General features: G+C 34.4%; 1 protein-coding gene across 1 annotated transcript in view; it reads left to right on the forward strand.

Annotated features, from left to right (window-relative positions):
* The window catches only part of crybg1b (crystallin beta-gamma domain containing 1b), a 36877-nt gene extending 28791 nt beyond the window's left edge, over positions 1–8086 (forward strand). The window contains exons 19-22 of the mRNA XM_079398744.1: positions 4237–4360; positions 4499–4657; positions 5581–5737; positions 7664–8086. Coding sequence (XP_079254870.1) covers positions 4237–4360; positions 4499–4657; positions 5581–5737; positions 7664–7752 — 529 coding nt within the window. The 3' untranslated portion in view covers positions 7753–8086. The remainder of the gene's footprint in view (positions 1–4236; positions 4361–4498; positions 4658–5580; positions 5738–7663) is intronic.
* The last annotated feature ends 6023 nt before the right edge of the window (positions 8087–14109 follow it).

Below are 14109 nucleotides of genomic sequence, written 5' to 3' on the forward strand. Positions count from 1 at the left end.
TTCGTTTGTTTGTTTGTTCGTTCATTAATTTGTTTGTTTGTTTGTTCATTCGTTCATTCATTCATTCGTTTGTTTGTTCATTCATTTATTCATTCGTTCATTAGCTTGTTCATTCGTTCATTAATTAATTTGTTTGTTTGTTTGTTCGTTCATTCATTCATTTGTTCAATCATTCATTAGTTTGTTCATTCGTTCATTCATTAATTCGTTTGTTTGTTTGTTCGTTCATTAATTTGTTTGTTTGTTTGTTCATTCGTTTGTTTGTTCGTTTGTTTGTTCATTCATTCATTCGTTCATTTATTTGTTCATTCATTCGTTTTTGTTTGTTTGTTCTTTCATTTGTTTGTTTGTTCGTTCATTGATTTGTTTGTTTTTTCGTTCATTCATTTGTTCGTTCATTCATTTGTTCGTTCATTCATTTGTTTGTTCATTCGTTTATTTGTTTGTTCATTCATTCATCTGTTCGTTTGTTCATTCATTTGTTAATTCGTTCATTAGCTTGTTCATTCGTTCATTCATTAATTTGTTTGTTTGTTTGTTCGTTCATTCATTCATTTGTTCAATCATTCATTAGTTTGTTCATTCATTAATTTGTTTGTTTGTTTGTTCATTCATTTGTTTGTTTGTTCATTCATTCATTCATTCGTTCATTTATTTGTTCATTCATTCGTTTTTGTTTGTTTGTTCTTTCATTCATTTGTTCTTTCATTCATTTGTTTGTTCATTCCTTTATTTGTTCGTTCGTTTGTTCATTCATTCGTTCATTCATTCATTTGTTTGTTTGCTCGTTCATTAATTTGTTTGTTTCTTTCATTCATCCGTTCGTTTGTTCATTCATTTGTTCATTCGTTCATTAGCTTGTTCATTCGTTCATTAATTAATTAATTTGTTTGTTTGTTTGTTCGTTCATTCATTCATTTGTTCGTTCATTCATTCATTTGTTCAATCATTCATTAGTTTGTTCATTCGTTCATTCATTAATTCGTTTGTTTGTTTGTTCGTTCATTAATTTGTTTGTTTGTTCATTCGTTTGTTTGTTTGTTTGTTTGTTCATTCATTCATTCATTTTTGTTTGTTTGTTCTTTCATTTGTTTGTTTGTTCTTTCATTTGTTTGTTTGTTCATTCATTTGTTTGTTTGTTCTTTCATTTGTTTGTTTGTTCATTCCTTTATTTGTTCGTTCGTTCATTAATTTGTTTTGTTTGTTCATTTGTTTGTTTTTTCGTTCATTCATTTGTTCATTCATTTGTTTGTTAATTCGTTTATTTGTTAGTTCATTCATTCATCCGTTCGTTTGTTCATTCATTTGTTCAATCGTTCATTCATTAATTTGTTTGTTTGTTTGTTTGTTCATTCATTCATTCATTCGTTCATTTGTTTGTTCATTCATTGGTTTTTGTTTGTTTGTTCATTCATTTGTTTGTTTGTTCTTTCATTAATTTGTTCTTTCATTCATTTGTTTGTTCATTCCTTTATTTGTTCGTTCGTTCGTTCATTCATTTGTTTTGTTTGTTCATTCGTTTGTTTGTTCATTCGTTTATTCATTCATTTGTTTGCTCGTTCGTTCATTCATTTATTAGTTCTTTCATTCATTTGTTTGTTCATTTATTCATTAATCTATTCAGTCATACATTCATTCACATGATACTGCAGCGTTCATCAATGTGCCTCAAAATCTTTCAATTCAATTCAAGTTTATTTGTATAGTGCTGTTTACGATACAAATCGTTGCAAAGCAGCTCTACAGGAATTTAAGTTTCCACAATATATTTATATATTGCAGAACCTTAATATATTTAACTTATGGCAAAATGTGGTAATTCTGTATGTTGTCTGAGCGTTGGCATCCTCTGAGGTCCTCTGAGGGGTTGGCATCATCTTTTCTCAGGTGTTCGGTCATCTCAGATCATTTAAGGGTTGGATCCAGACTGAAGCTTCTGTCATTCCTAGTTACCACGGGATGTTAATCAACAGAGAAACAAATAGAGACATAATTAGCGTAGCTGCTGTTCCATCTAAGCAAAAATGACTTGTTCAACCCAAGCTAAAGAATAATAATAATGTACATTTGATCAGATATAACTGCAGTACAAGATTATAAGATGCATTATGTGAATGCTTGGCTAAAGAGATGTGTCTTTAATCTAGATTTAAACAGAGAGAGTGTATCTGAACCCCGAATGTTATCAGGAAGGCTATTCCAGAGTTTGGGAGCCAAATGTGAAAAAGCTCTACCTCCTTTAGTGGACTTTGCTATCCTAGGTACTACCAAAAGTCCAGAGTTTTGTGACCTTAGGGAGCGGGTTGGATTGTAGCGTGGTAGAAGACAAAATCTAAAGTACATTTATGTCTGCGCAAATCATTTCCCTCCAGACTGTTTTGTGAATATCATGTCGTTATAAGTGCTTAGTGGTTTAACCGCATTTGTGTGTGTACATTCTCAAAGTATTTTAATTGATCAGCGCCGCACTTGTGAGATTAGTTTGCGTCTGATCACCGGTTCTCTCGCTCTGTTATATTGCATCTACTGATTGTTTAGTTCTGTAGGTATGCAATGCAGAGAGATGTATACGCCATGCCTTCTTCTGGAGAGGGGGCGGGAATATGCAGCTCATTTGCATTTAAAGTGATACACACCAAAACAGCTCTTTTTTTACATACACCCCAAAAATGACATTTTCTAGATGCTATAATAAATGATCTGTGGGGTATTTTGAGCTGAAACTTCACAGACACATTCTGGGGACACCTGAGACTTACATCTTGTAAAAAGGGGCAAAATAGGTGCCCATTAAACTAAATGAAAATGAGAAATGTTGCCTTGGCAACTAGCTGAGAAACAAAAAAGGTTTTTCATTTTTATTCCAGTTAATTACTTTTTATGGTTTAGTTGTTAGTTTTAGTAACCCTAAGACATATTATAAGAATAGAATAGGATATCCCTGGTCCCAGTGCAGAAGAGCAGATCTGACTGTGATTTTAATGCACTGCCACTAGAAGCAGAAGCAGGAGAATGCCTCGGCTCTTCAGTGTTTCCAGTGTTTCTCTGCTCATGTGCTGTCTCCATGAACACAGTGATTCAGTGTTTATATTCAGCAGATCTGCAGGAAACCAGTCTCAGTTCTGAGTATGTGAGAGTGGAAAAACTTCAGTGCTGCGTCAGATTCAACAGAGTCGTGTGAAACGCTCACGTTCCTCCAAACGCCACAGAACACCCTGAACAGAACAAGCAGCAAACACAACAAACACATGCCAGCAACACTGATTTACCTCATGTGCATTTATAGGATTATTACTGTATCGTGCATTTATCTTACTGGAAATAATTACATTTACACTAAGATAAATAATGTGTAATAATATGTAAATTCTTTTAAGTCTTGTAAATTATCCATAAATAAAAATATGTCTGTGTGTGTGTAGATACATGCATGCATACATACATAATATTAATAGTTAATTAACAGCAGAATATATATATATATATATATATATATATATATATATATATATATATATATATATATATATAAAGCTAAAAAAATAATAGTAGTGTGTGTGTATGTGTGTATACATACTGTGAATAACCAATAACAAAACAAAATGACTGAAACTATCTAAAATTCCAATGTAATAAAAATAAAATATAATATAATCAAATAATACAAATAAAAATGTATATATATATGTATATGACATGACATTCACATACATTTTTATTTTATATATATATATAATATATACGTTTACACATACATGAGTTACATATTTGTTTTATGTTTTTGTTGTATACAGTATATATATATATATATATATATATATATATATATATATATATATGACAAAATAAAATTACTCAATCTAAAATAAGAATGTATTAAATAAAACAGTATCAAATAAAATCAAACAAATAATAATAATATATAGTGTATAAACACACACATTATTATAAATATATCAGCTGAAATAATGTTCTGTACATTAAAAGTATTTCAGATCGGTCACTTGAGTTTTTTCTGTTAGCATGCTGTCTGTGTAGATGTTAGACTCGCTATGCTTCTTAAATACAGACTGTTCCCACAAATAGCCAAATGTTTCCATGAAGGAGGGTCTGGCCCACGAGAGGACGTATATTTAGCCTGCAATGACCACAAACTCCAAACAAACACTGAGGGATCATAGAGACGGACACACTGAACACCATCTTGTGTGTGTGTGTGTGTGTGTGTGTTGACAGGTGGGTTCTGTACGAGGATCATAACTTCAGAGGCTCTCAGTTCCTGCTGAAGCCTGGCGCCGTTCCTGATTGGCCCAAACTCTCCTCCTGGCTGCGAATCGGATCGCTTCAGCCGCTCATCCAGGTGAGAGGCTCCGCCCACTGCAGCTCCTGTGGCGAATCACAAGTGCTGGGGGCGGGGCTATCAGACTGTCTAGAGGAGAGATAGATCAATATTTGCAGTGTATTCGAGTCTCACAGCATTTGTGTTTCACTGGCGCAGAAACAAGTGCATTTCCGTCTGCGGAACAAAGAGGCGGGGCTACTGATGTCCGTCAGCGGCTCATTGGACGACATCAAGCTGATGCGTATCCAGGTGAGCGAGGAAACGGGCGGAGCCGAGCAGATCTGGACCTATCAGGACGGTCGATTACAGTCCAAGGTAGAAACCGACCCATTACACAACTCAGCACTTTTCTGCTTGTCTAAATTATTTATTAATTATTCAATTACTACTAAATTATTGTGTAAATGATGCTTAAATTATTTAATATATTTTTTATTAAAATGCATTATCCATAAATTATGAATAATGCACATTTTATTATTGTAATCTTGTAACTTGAGACAAATCACAAGAAATTTAAAGAAAAAAATTAAGCTACTATATATATATATATATATATTGTTTAAATAAAGATTATAAACTGAAATAAAATCTATAGAAAAATAACCTTGTCAACACTTCTTTTTTTTTTTATTATTTAAGTTGAAGTACTAAAATAATTCAAAGTAATAAATTTAAAAAAACTAATAACTAAAACTTATTTTTTAAAAAACAATGCAATCATGTTTAAAAATAATAAAAATGACAAAACAGAGCAAAATAAAAACACAAAAATTAAAAATTAAAATGAAAACTGAAAATATAATAAATTAAAATCTAATTCAAATATAAACAAAAACTAATTAAATAAACTAAAAAAAATGAATGGAAAAAATATAACACAGATATAACAGATATATTTATATGTATAAAGTAATAAAAATGATATAAAATATTATATTATAAATATAAAAATATAATATTTAACTTTATAATAATTATAAAATTACAAATTTTATTTGTGCTTTTTGTCTTTGTAATTGTACTGTTATTAAAAGTAATTTTGTGTGTGTGTGCGCAAGTGTGTGCGTGCGTGTGTGTGTGTGTGTGTGTGTGTGTGTGTGAGCGAGCGCTTATTCATGAAATTAGGCCCAGAACTGCCCTGGCACTTTATATAAACTATTTTAAACTGTAAAAATGATCAACTGACATAAAAATGCTGATTATTTATGGTGTTTTACATCCTGTGTGTGTGTCAGTGTCTGCTGGACGTGTGTGTGGACGTGGGTTCTGGTGTGCTGGTGTCTGGCAGCAGAGCCGTTCTCTCCGCTGAAGAACCGCAGCAGCTCTGGAGCATCACGAGCGCCGGGGTCATCTGCAGCCACGCCAAACCAGAGCTCGTGCTGGAGGTCAAAGGTCAGAGAGATCAGTCATGTTCACATCAATCACATCTGATCCTCAGGATCTTTTCCAGAAGCTTTACTTTCACTGTTCCTCAGCGGAGGAATGATCTTCATCTCACCTCTCCTGAGGAGCGTTTATTTCTGCAGCATTGCATTATATGTCTGGATCATTTCAATCTCATCTTACTGAGACATATTATTGGAGATATAGAGTGAAGACGACTGATATTTAGATCATTTTATGTCAGTATCTGCTGAACTGTTATAAAGATCTCATTGATTTAAATCACAAGCAGCAGAATCTCATCATAGAAATATCAGCTTCTGCAGCAGATTCATATTTTTGCTCATTTTGAGTCTGTGAATAAAGCTGAGCTGTTTTTTCCTCCATATTCTCACTACATCAGACTATAAAACCCTGACGATCAAATATGATAGAAAACATCAAATGCATTAAAAAAAAATTTTTTTTTAATTGTATATGTATATTTATATATAAGAGTTCAATAAACTTCTCCATTACAAAAAAGCTAAATATAAAATAAATAATTTTAAAGGTTAAATACACAAAAAAGAATTGGTAGATATATATAAAAATAAGGCTTTCCTCATAGACTTCATTATAAGAGTTTTACTGTTAGCACAGATGTTCATTAGTTTTCTGTGGTAATTAGGTTTCAGGAGAATTTAACCCAGAACATTCCTTACACGGGCTTCTGGAGACACGGGTAATTTATGACAAACTCATGAAGTGTTTCCTTAAACGACTCTGTGAGGAACAAACCAGTGAATCCAGTCTGCTGGAAGTGATTATGCTGAATATAGCCTCTCATAAATCCATATGACTGATGATAAAGTTTTCTTTGGCAGCAGAAGCGCAGGTTAACATGAGTCTGTAGCGCCACCTGCTGGATTCACACACAGCCTGCTGCTGATATATTCACATCAAACACATGTGAGGACAGAAAACCAGCTGCTAACACACAAACCAGCCAGAGACCCCTAATCAACTCCTCTCTAACCCAGCTATCAGTCATTTAACATCAACTGCTTGCGTCATATTTCACATGAAACAATGAAAATAAGTTATATTTTGCAAACAGAAAACGAAGCATATTTGGTGAGCCGTTCTGATTTTCTTTTGTATTGACATTTAAGCACTGTATGCAAAAGAAAGTCACTTCTAAAGTGTAATATAGTGATAAAAATTATTATTTTTTAAATATTATTGTTTAAAACAATTATTAAAAGCCACTCCAGTTAACTTCAGTACCAGGAAAACTTACATGACGATCTATTAATGAAATTATTTAAAATCCACATTTAATGAAGAAATAAAGAAATGTTTGCGTAATATTTCACATGAAGAAATGAGAATAAGTTATATTTTGCAAAAAACAAAGCATATTTGGAGAGCCATTATTATTATTATTATTATTATTATTTATTTATTTTTTTTTAGCATTGTGACATTTGTCAAAGATATTATTATTACTAAAATTATTTTTAATGTCTTAATAATAATAATTGTTCATATTATTTTTCAAATGTATTAAAAAATATATTTTTGAAAATATAACAATATATATTTTAATATTATTATAATTATTTTGAAAACATTTTTTTTTTAAACCCTTAAGTTATTTACCATTAAAAATGTACATGATTATGTATTCATTAAATTATTTAAATGACATTAACAGCGTGTATCTCATCAATAGATTCCTGCATAGTATTTCACATGAAAAAAATGAAAACAAAATATTATATTTTGCATAAAGAAACTAAGCATATTTGTAGAGCCATTATGATTTTTTTTTTTTTTTTTTGCATTGTCCCATTTGTCATTTCAGACAAAAAAAAAAAATCTACTTTTATACAGTAATAGAAATAATGACAGTGTTTTCCTTTTTATGATCTTGGCTCTGTTTCTCTGCAGGAGGTCAGCAGTTCGACAAACACCAGATTATTGTGAATGAATTCCACCCAGACAAACTGAATCAGCGCTGGTCTCTGGAGATCCTCTGAGCTGCGCCACAGGACCCACTGCTCTGCTGCGGAGCTGCGCCACAGGACCCACTGCTCTGCTGCGGAGCTGCGCCAGGGGGACTGGCGTCCTGTGAGGCAGCTGCACTGGGGGGACCATCAGCTGTGGAAAAATCATTCTCATGAGAGCCAGTGGATGGAATATGACCAAAATCAACTGGACATAATGTTATTTTTATACAAGAACTCTCAGATTTACAGGGAGAGAACATACTTGAACAATAATAACATTAATAATCTTTTCTTTTGTGTAAATTGCGTTGATGTACCTGTATGGACATTGAGCTGAATTAAAGCATACGGTGTGTTTATCAGTAAATGTTGTGTTCTGATCGCTGAGACGTGTGATCAGCTCTGTGCTGATTGGCCCGCGGGGATTGGCTGGCTGCTGATTGGCTGTCAGGGGATTCTGGTATTTCACGGGCCAATGGAACGCTTCAGACACACTCTCCTCTCGCAGTCAGCACAAACCTGCTGAGTATTTATCTGCATTCAGAACAGCCACATCCATTCATAACCATATAATACTGAAGACCAGACACAATAATAATTGACTTTTTATCTGACAGTTCTGACTTTTCTTTTTGTAATTCTGAGAAATGTGAATTGCTTGATAATATAAACTTGAAACTTCAAAATCGGAATGGAATTCTGAGAAAAAAACGTTATTTACATTTTTATTTTTTTTATTCTGTGGTGGAAACCAAAAAAACCTGAATTGTGAGATATAAACTCAGAATTGGAAGAAAAAGACAGAATTACTATTTTTGGTTTTTATTTTGTGGCAGAAATAAAAAAAAGTGAACAAATTATTTTTAAATCAGTTACTGGAATTTATTAATAGGCTACACTGTAAAAAAAACACCTAATTTAACTGAAAAACCTAATTATTACTAGTAATTTATTAAAATCTTGTCTAGTTGAATTGTGTATAACTTAAAGTTGAAATTGGTTTTGAGTAATTATTCTGATGAGTTAACGTAATTAAAATCACATGCAGGGTTATTATAGTTAATTCAATCTAAAATAATAAAAACGTGGAAAAAAAATTAAAGAAAAAAGTCAAAATATTAATAAAACCTATAACAGTATCTGGATGTTCAAATATTGTTGTCATGACTATAAATCCTATCGTTTTTCACAGCGTACATGTATTAATTCTAATGTCCTAATATTATTAATATCTTATTCAGGTTTGTGTTCTGGTTCTAATCTGGTTTTCTGTTGAATGTTGATAACTCTGCATGATTATTATGCTCAGATGCATCTTTAATTGCTGTTCTGTGAGCCTCAGGAAACACCTGGCTATTTATAGCTCGCCTGCTGAGGAAGCAAAGCACCATAAATAAGCAGCATTTTTACATCAGTTTATCATTTTTACAGTTTAAAATAGTTTATATAAAGTGTCAGAGCAGTTCAGGGTCTTATTTCATGAACACACAGAGTATTATGCTGTGCGAGAGAGAGAGAGAGAGAGAGAGAGAGACTGTAAAAGTGCTGATGTGCGGTCAGTCAGCGTCTGCTGCAGTCAGCTTCCGGTCACTGTGGAAACCATCCGGTCGTCACGTGGGTAAATACCGAGCGGTGCCGCGGTAAAGCCACCGGACAAAGCGCGGAGGATTAGAGGCGACGAGAGCGGCTTCAGGGGCTTTAGACCCGCGACACTGACCCTGTGTGTGTGTGTGGGTTTAAGAGTGTGTGAGCATGGATGTGTGTGTGTGTGTGTGTGTGTGTGTGTGTGTGTGAGTGAGTGTGTGAGAGAGAGAGAGAGAGAGAGAGAGAGAGTGTGTGTGTTTGAGAGTGTGTGTGAGAGAGAGAGAGAGCGAGAGAGAGTGTGTGTGTGTGTGTGTGTGTGTGTGTGGGTGGGTGGGTTTAAGAGTGTGTGAGCATGGATGTGTGTGTGTGTGTGTGTGTGTGTGTGTGAGTGTGTTTAAGAGTGTGTGTGTGAGTGTGTGTATGTGAGTGTGTGTGAGAGAGAGAGTGTGTGTGTGTGTGTGTGTGTGTGTGTGTTTGAGAGTGTGTGAGCATGAGTGTGTGTGAGAGAGAGTGTGTGTGTGTGTGTGTGTGTGTGTGTGTGTGTGTGTGTGTGTGCGCGCGCACTGGTGGTCTGAGGGGTCACACAGAATGCGGTTTAGCGTTGGTACACGAGTGACGCGCGCAGTGGAATGTTTACATAGAAAAACAACGGGCCCTTCTCAGACTGTTTATGACGCGATTCCCAGTTTAACAGCGTGTCCAACCAGACGCGATGTGACAGAACCAATCAGATATCACAGCCAATCAGAAGCGCGTGTGGGCGGGCTCTAAATGGATAAGTTTATCATCTAATTCATATACATTAAACCTTTTTTTAACGTTATTAAAAATATATAAATATATACTATTTTTTTAGTATATTTTAGTATATTTTTTTAATTATCAGAACGTTTAAAATCCAGTTTTCTTGCGTGATTAGAACATTATTTAAAGGTTACAAAAAAACATTTCATAGATCTTTCATCAAGTACAAATTGCATCATAAGAGGCTGTTCACAGAGAATGCGTTTTCCATTCCAATGCGCTACTTTTCCACTGTTTCCTATGTAAACACACCAGATAGACATGCTGCTCCTAAGAGCGTTTTGAGAATGTTAGTCTGAGACGAGTCAAAATGTACAAGTCCATAATCCATAACTCCACATATTAGTTTAGATCTGTTGTAAACGCTGCTGGATCTGTGCAGATTTCTCTCCTGATTCAGACCAGAACACTTCTTCACTGGAAGAAGCGTTATTATGGATTATGGACTCTTATTTTAGTCAAAAAATGCTGGATGTGTTTGAGCTTTAGTCTTCTCCAGATGTTAATTGATGGACTGGAGTGGTGTGGATTATTGTGATGTTTTTATCAGCTGTTTGGACTCTCATTCTGACGGCACCCATTCACTGCAGAGCATCCATTGCTGAGATACTGATGCAGAGACACATTTATACAAACCTGATGAAGAAACACACTCAGATGAACTGCAGGTGAGAACATTTTAGCAAATTTTCATTTTTGGCTGAACTATTGCTTTGAAATACAGTAAAAGCGAGCACAAAGGGAACAGAAGCCGCTGATGATTGGGGTTTTTTGGGACTCCTGAGGCCATCGCACACACACAATGGCCGAGGGAGCTGATTAAACTCTGTGTCCAAGAAAATCAGGACAGAGCAGAAAAACACATCCCATAGAGCCTCAGCCGCTCAGATCGAATGTCTCATCCACATGAGAATCAGCTGAGATGAAGAAACACACTGCATGGGTTCTGGTTTTGGTTTGGTTTGGTGTTCACACCTGATATATGCAGGAATACAGTTTAACACAGAGGCCGTCTGTCCACGGCCGTAGCCAGCTATGAGGTCACCGAGGTCCGGACCTCGGTCATTTTTTTATATTCAAAAATAAAATCTCAAGCTCTCTGAATGATTATTTAGCCGTTTAAACCACCTCATATCACATGAGTGTTTGCAATTCATGTTGCTGCGAGAAGCTAGCGCAGTGAACGGCGCTTGAGAGCGCGTTGAGTGAGAGCGCGGGTGCAGTCTCCGTTTGTTGCCAGATCCACCTATTATACGTGTTTTTGACTCGTTTTTCCAATTTATTGTGACACTTTGGGACGTTTATAAAGTGGAAAGTTCAACGTTAGTGTTAGTGATATATTCTTATTTACAAAACACAAGCTTTGAACTTATTTCGGATATCTTTTTCTTTCTTTTTGTAATTGCTTGTTTTTCGTAGCAATATCTGGCAACATTGTACATTCATAAAAAAAGCTTATAGACAATCTGTAACTTAATTGCTGACAGGAAGATACCACAATCGGTAAGACAAACGCAGTGATCATCGTTAATATCTAAAAGAAATGTATAACACTATCAAAAACAATAGCATAATACAAATCTGTTTGTTACAGAATGAAATAGGCTAACTTACTATGCCAAATAACGTTAACGTTACTGGCCAGCAGACGTCTCATGCTCTTTAGTTAACCTTAAGTCATCAAAAAACATTAATTAAAGCAGTGTTTCTCAACTGGTGGGTCGCAAAAACGTTTTGAGTGGGTCGCGGAGTGTGCAGTCAAAGAAACAACAAACGTAATTCTGTTTTTTCTGACGCTAGACTATTATTTTGAAAGACGTGCGTGAAAGCGGTTGACTCTTCTATCAGTAGGCCTACCTGAGAAAAACGCTTTTTCCTCATTCAGTATCTACGGTCAAATGAGATGTTGTCAAGTTTTATGTCGGTGTCATTATTCTAACGTTATTTTTATAACTTGTTATAAAATAAAAATTCCCTCACCTAAAAAAAAAAAACTTTCCAGTCCTGTCAGTCATACTGTGCTGGTTGCGCGCACTCTTCAATTACACTGCAAATTTACCATGGTAACAGACCTTAACCCTCAAAATGCCACTTTATTTTCACTGTGTTTTTTTGTAATGTATTTCTAAATGACTGTGGTCTCATCACATACCAACTTATTAATAAAAACTGTTTTGGAATTGCTACCTTACCTTTACCTGTTACCTTATACCTCATTCTCATCAGTATGTGCATTTTCTTATATACAGTGTGTATGTGTGTATATATATATATATATATATGCAAAAGCCTCTAAGTGCCATCTGAAAATTTCTTCTAGAATGGTCATTTTTATCAAGCTCGTATATTTAAGTTCAGTAATTTCACTTAAATGACAATTAATAGGTCATTTTAATTGTCATTTAAGTGAAATTACTGAACTTAAATATACGAGCTTGATAAAAATTATCATTCTAGAAGAAATTTTCAGACGGCATATATATATATATATATGTATGTATGTATGTCAATTTCCAAAAAAAAAAGGGTCGCAGCTTAATGTCCATGGTAAAATGTGGGTTCAATGGCCTAACCAGTTGACAACCACTGCATTAGAGCACAGCCAAAGTTATTATTACTTATCCATATAGCAATGTTTATTATGGAAATCTATTACAGTAATCAGTATTGTTACATAGCCCATTGTGATGCAATAAAGAAGGTCTAATTTAACAATATTTATCCTCCAAAACAGACAGAACAGAGAGAGTGTAGAATGGCAAAAAGGTTCCGGCAAAATACATTAGATGTATTTCTTAAAAAAAAGCCTAAATTGAAAGACACACACACACACAAACACGCGCACACACACACACACACACACAGAGAAACACTATAGCAAATAGCCTGTAAATAGTTTGTAACATGTAAAACATTATATTGAATAAAAAATATTTCACAATCATCTACATGTCTGTCTATTTTGAAGTTTAGGCTATATGTAGTACATTTGTGGGTGTTATTATAGCACAATTCTTAACACCTTACTTCGGACCTCACTAATTTTCAAACCCTGGTTACGGCCTTGCGTCTGTCCTGTATAATTACTGTCAGCTGCTCACAGACACAGACGACATAATGAGCGCTCAGTAATTAAACTCAAATCTTACATAAGAAGCTCAGCGCCAGCATTCAGAAGAGAACAGAACAGAACACCCAGAAACCAGCGTCTGTTCTGAGCTGATTCACCACAGAGAGACACATCAGAGTAAAAGCAGGAAATCTGGAAATTCTAAATATTAACAGAAACAATATTTCTAATTGCAAAATTATGAGAAATTCTGAATAGATTTGATTATTTTTAGATGGAGAAAATTTTATAGTGTTTTTAAATATATTTATTAATTGTTTTATTATCAAAGCAGAATCTGTATAACGTAATAATTTTAGAGTTGGATGGAAATATATGCTTTTGGAGAATGTTCTTTGAATTTGCACCACAGTAATACCATGCCGCTCATTAAAGTACTTTGGAAGAGAATGCAAACACCATAATGAATGAACAGCATGGTATTTATTAAAGTACCACGGTAATATTGTCTTATAGCATCACTCCTTTCAGGCGTAATTATTCCTTTATTGAAATGCAAACATGCTGAATTATCTCTCATAATACAGCCATGCAGCTCATAACATGTGTATCATATGATATTACGCATTATATTCACTGTTCTATTGTCTAATGTTCATAAAGCAGCTCTGTCTAGATACACATGCAGGTTAGATTTCAGACTGAATGAATGTCCAGCAACCGAGGAACAATCAGACAGCACATATTACTGTATGACAGGATATTAACTCTGAGAATAAAGCACCGATGTTGATCTACATCTGCTGACAGGCACAAGAGGAACAGAACATCCAAAGACACATCCATTTACAGAACATTCATGCTTAAAAACTTGCAGAAATCAGTGGCATATAGTGTACAAATGTCCAAAGGTTCATAAATCAAGAAAC

Source organism: Barbus barbus, assembly GCF_936440315.1.
Source record: "Barbus barbus genome assembly, chromosome: 39".
Lineage (NCBI taxonomy): Eukaryota > Metazoa > Chordata > Actinopteri > Cypriniformes > Cyprinidae > Barbus > Barbus barbus.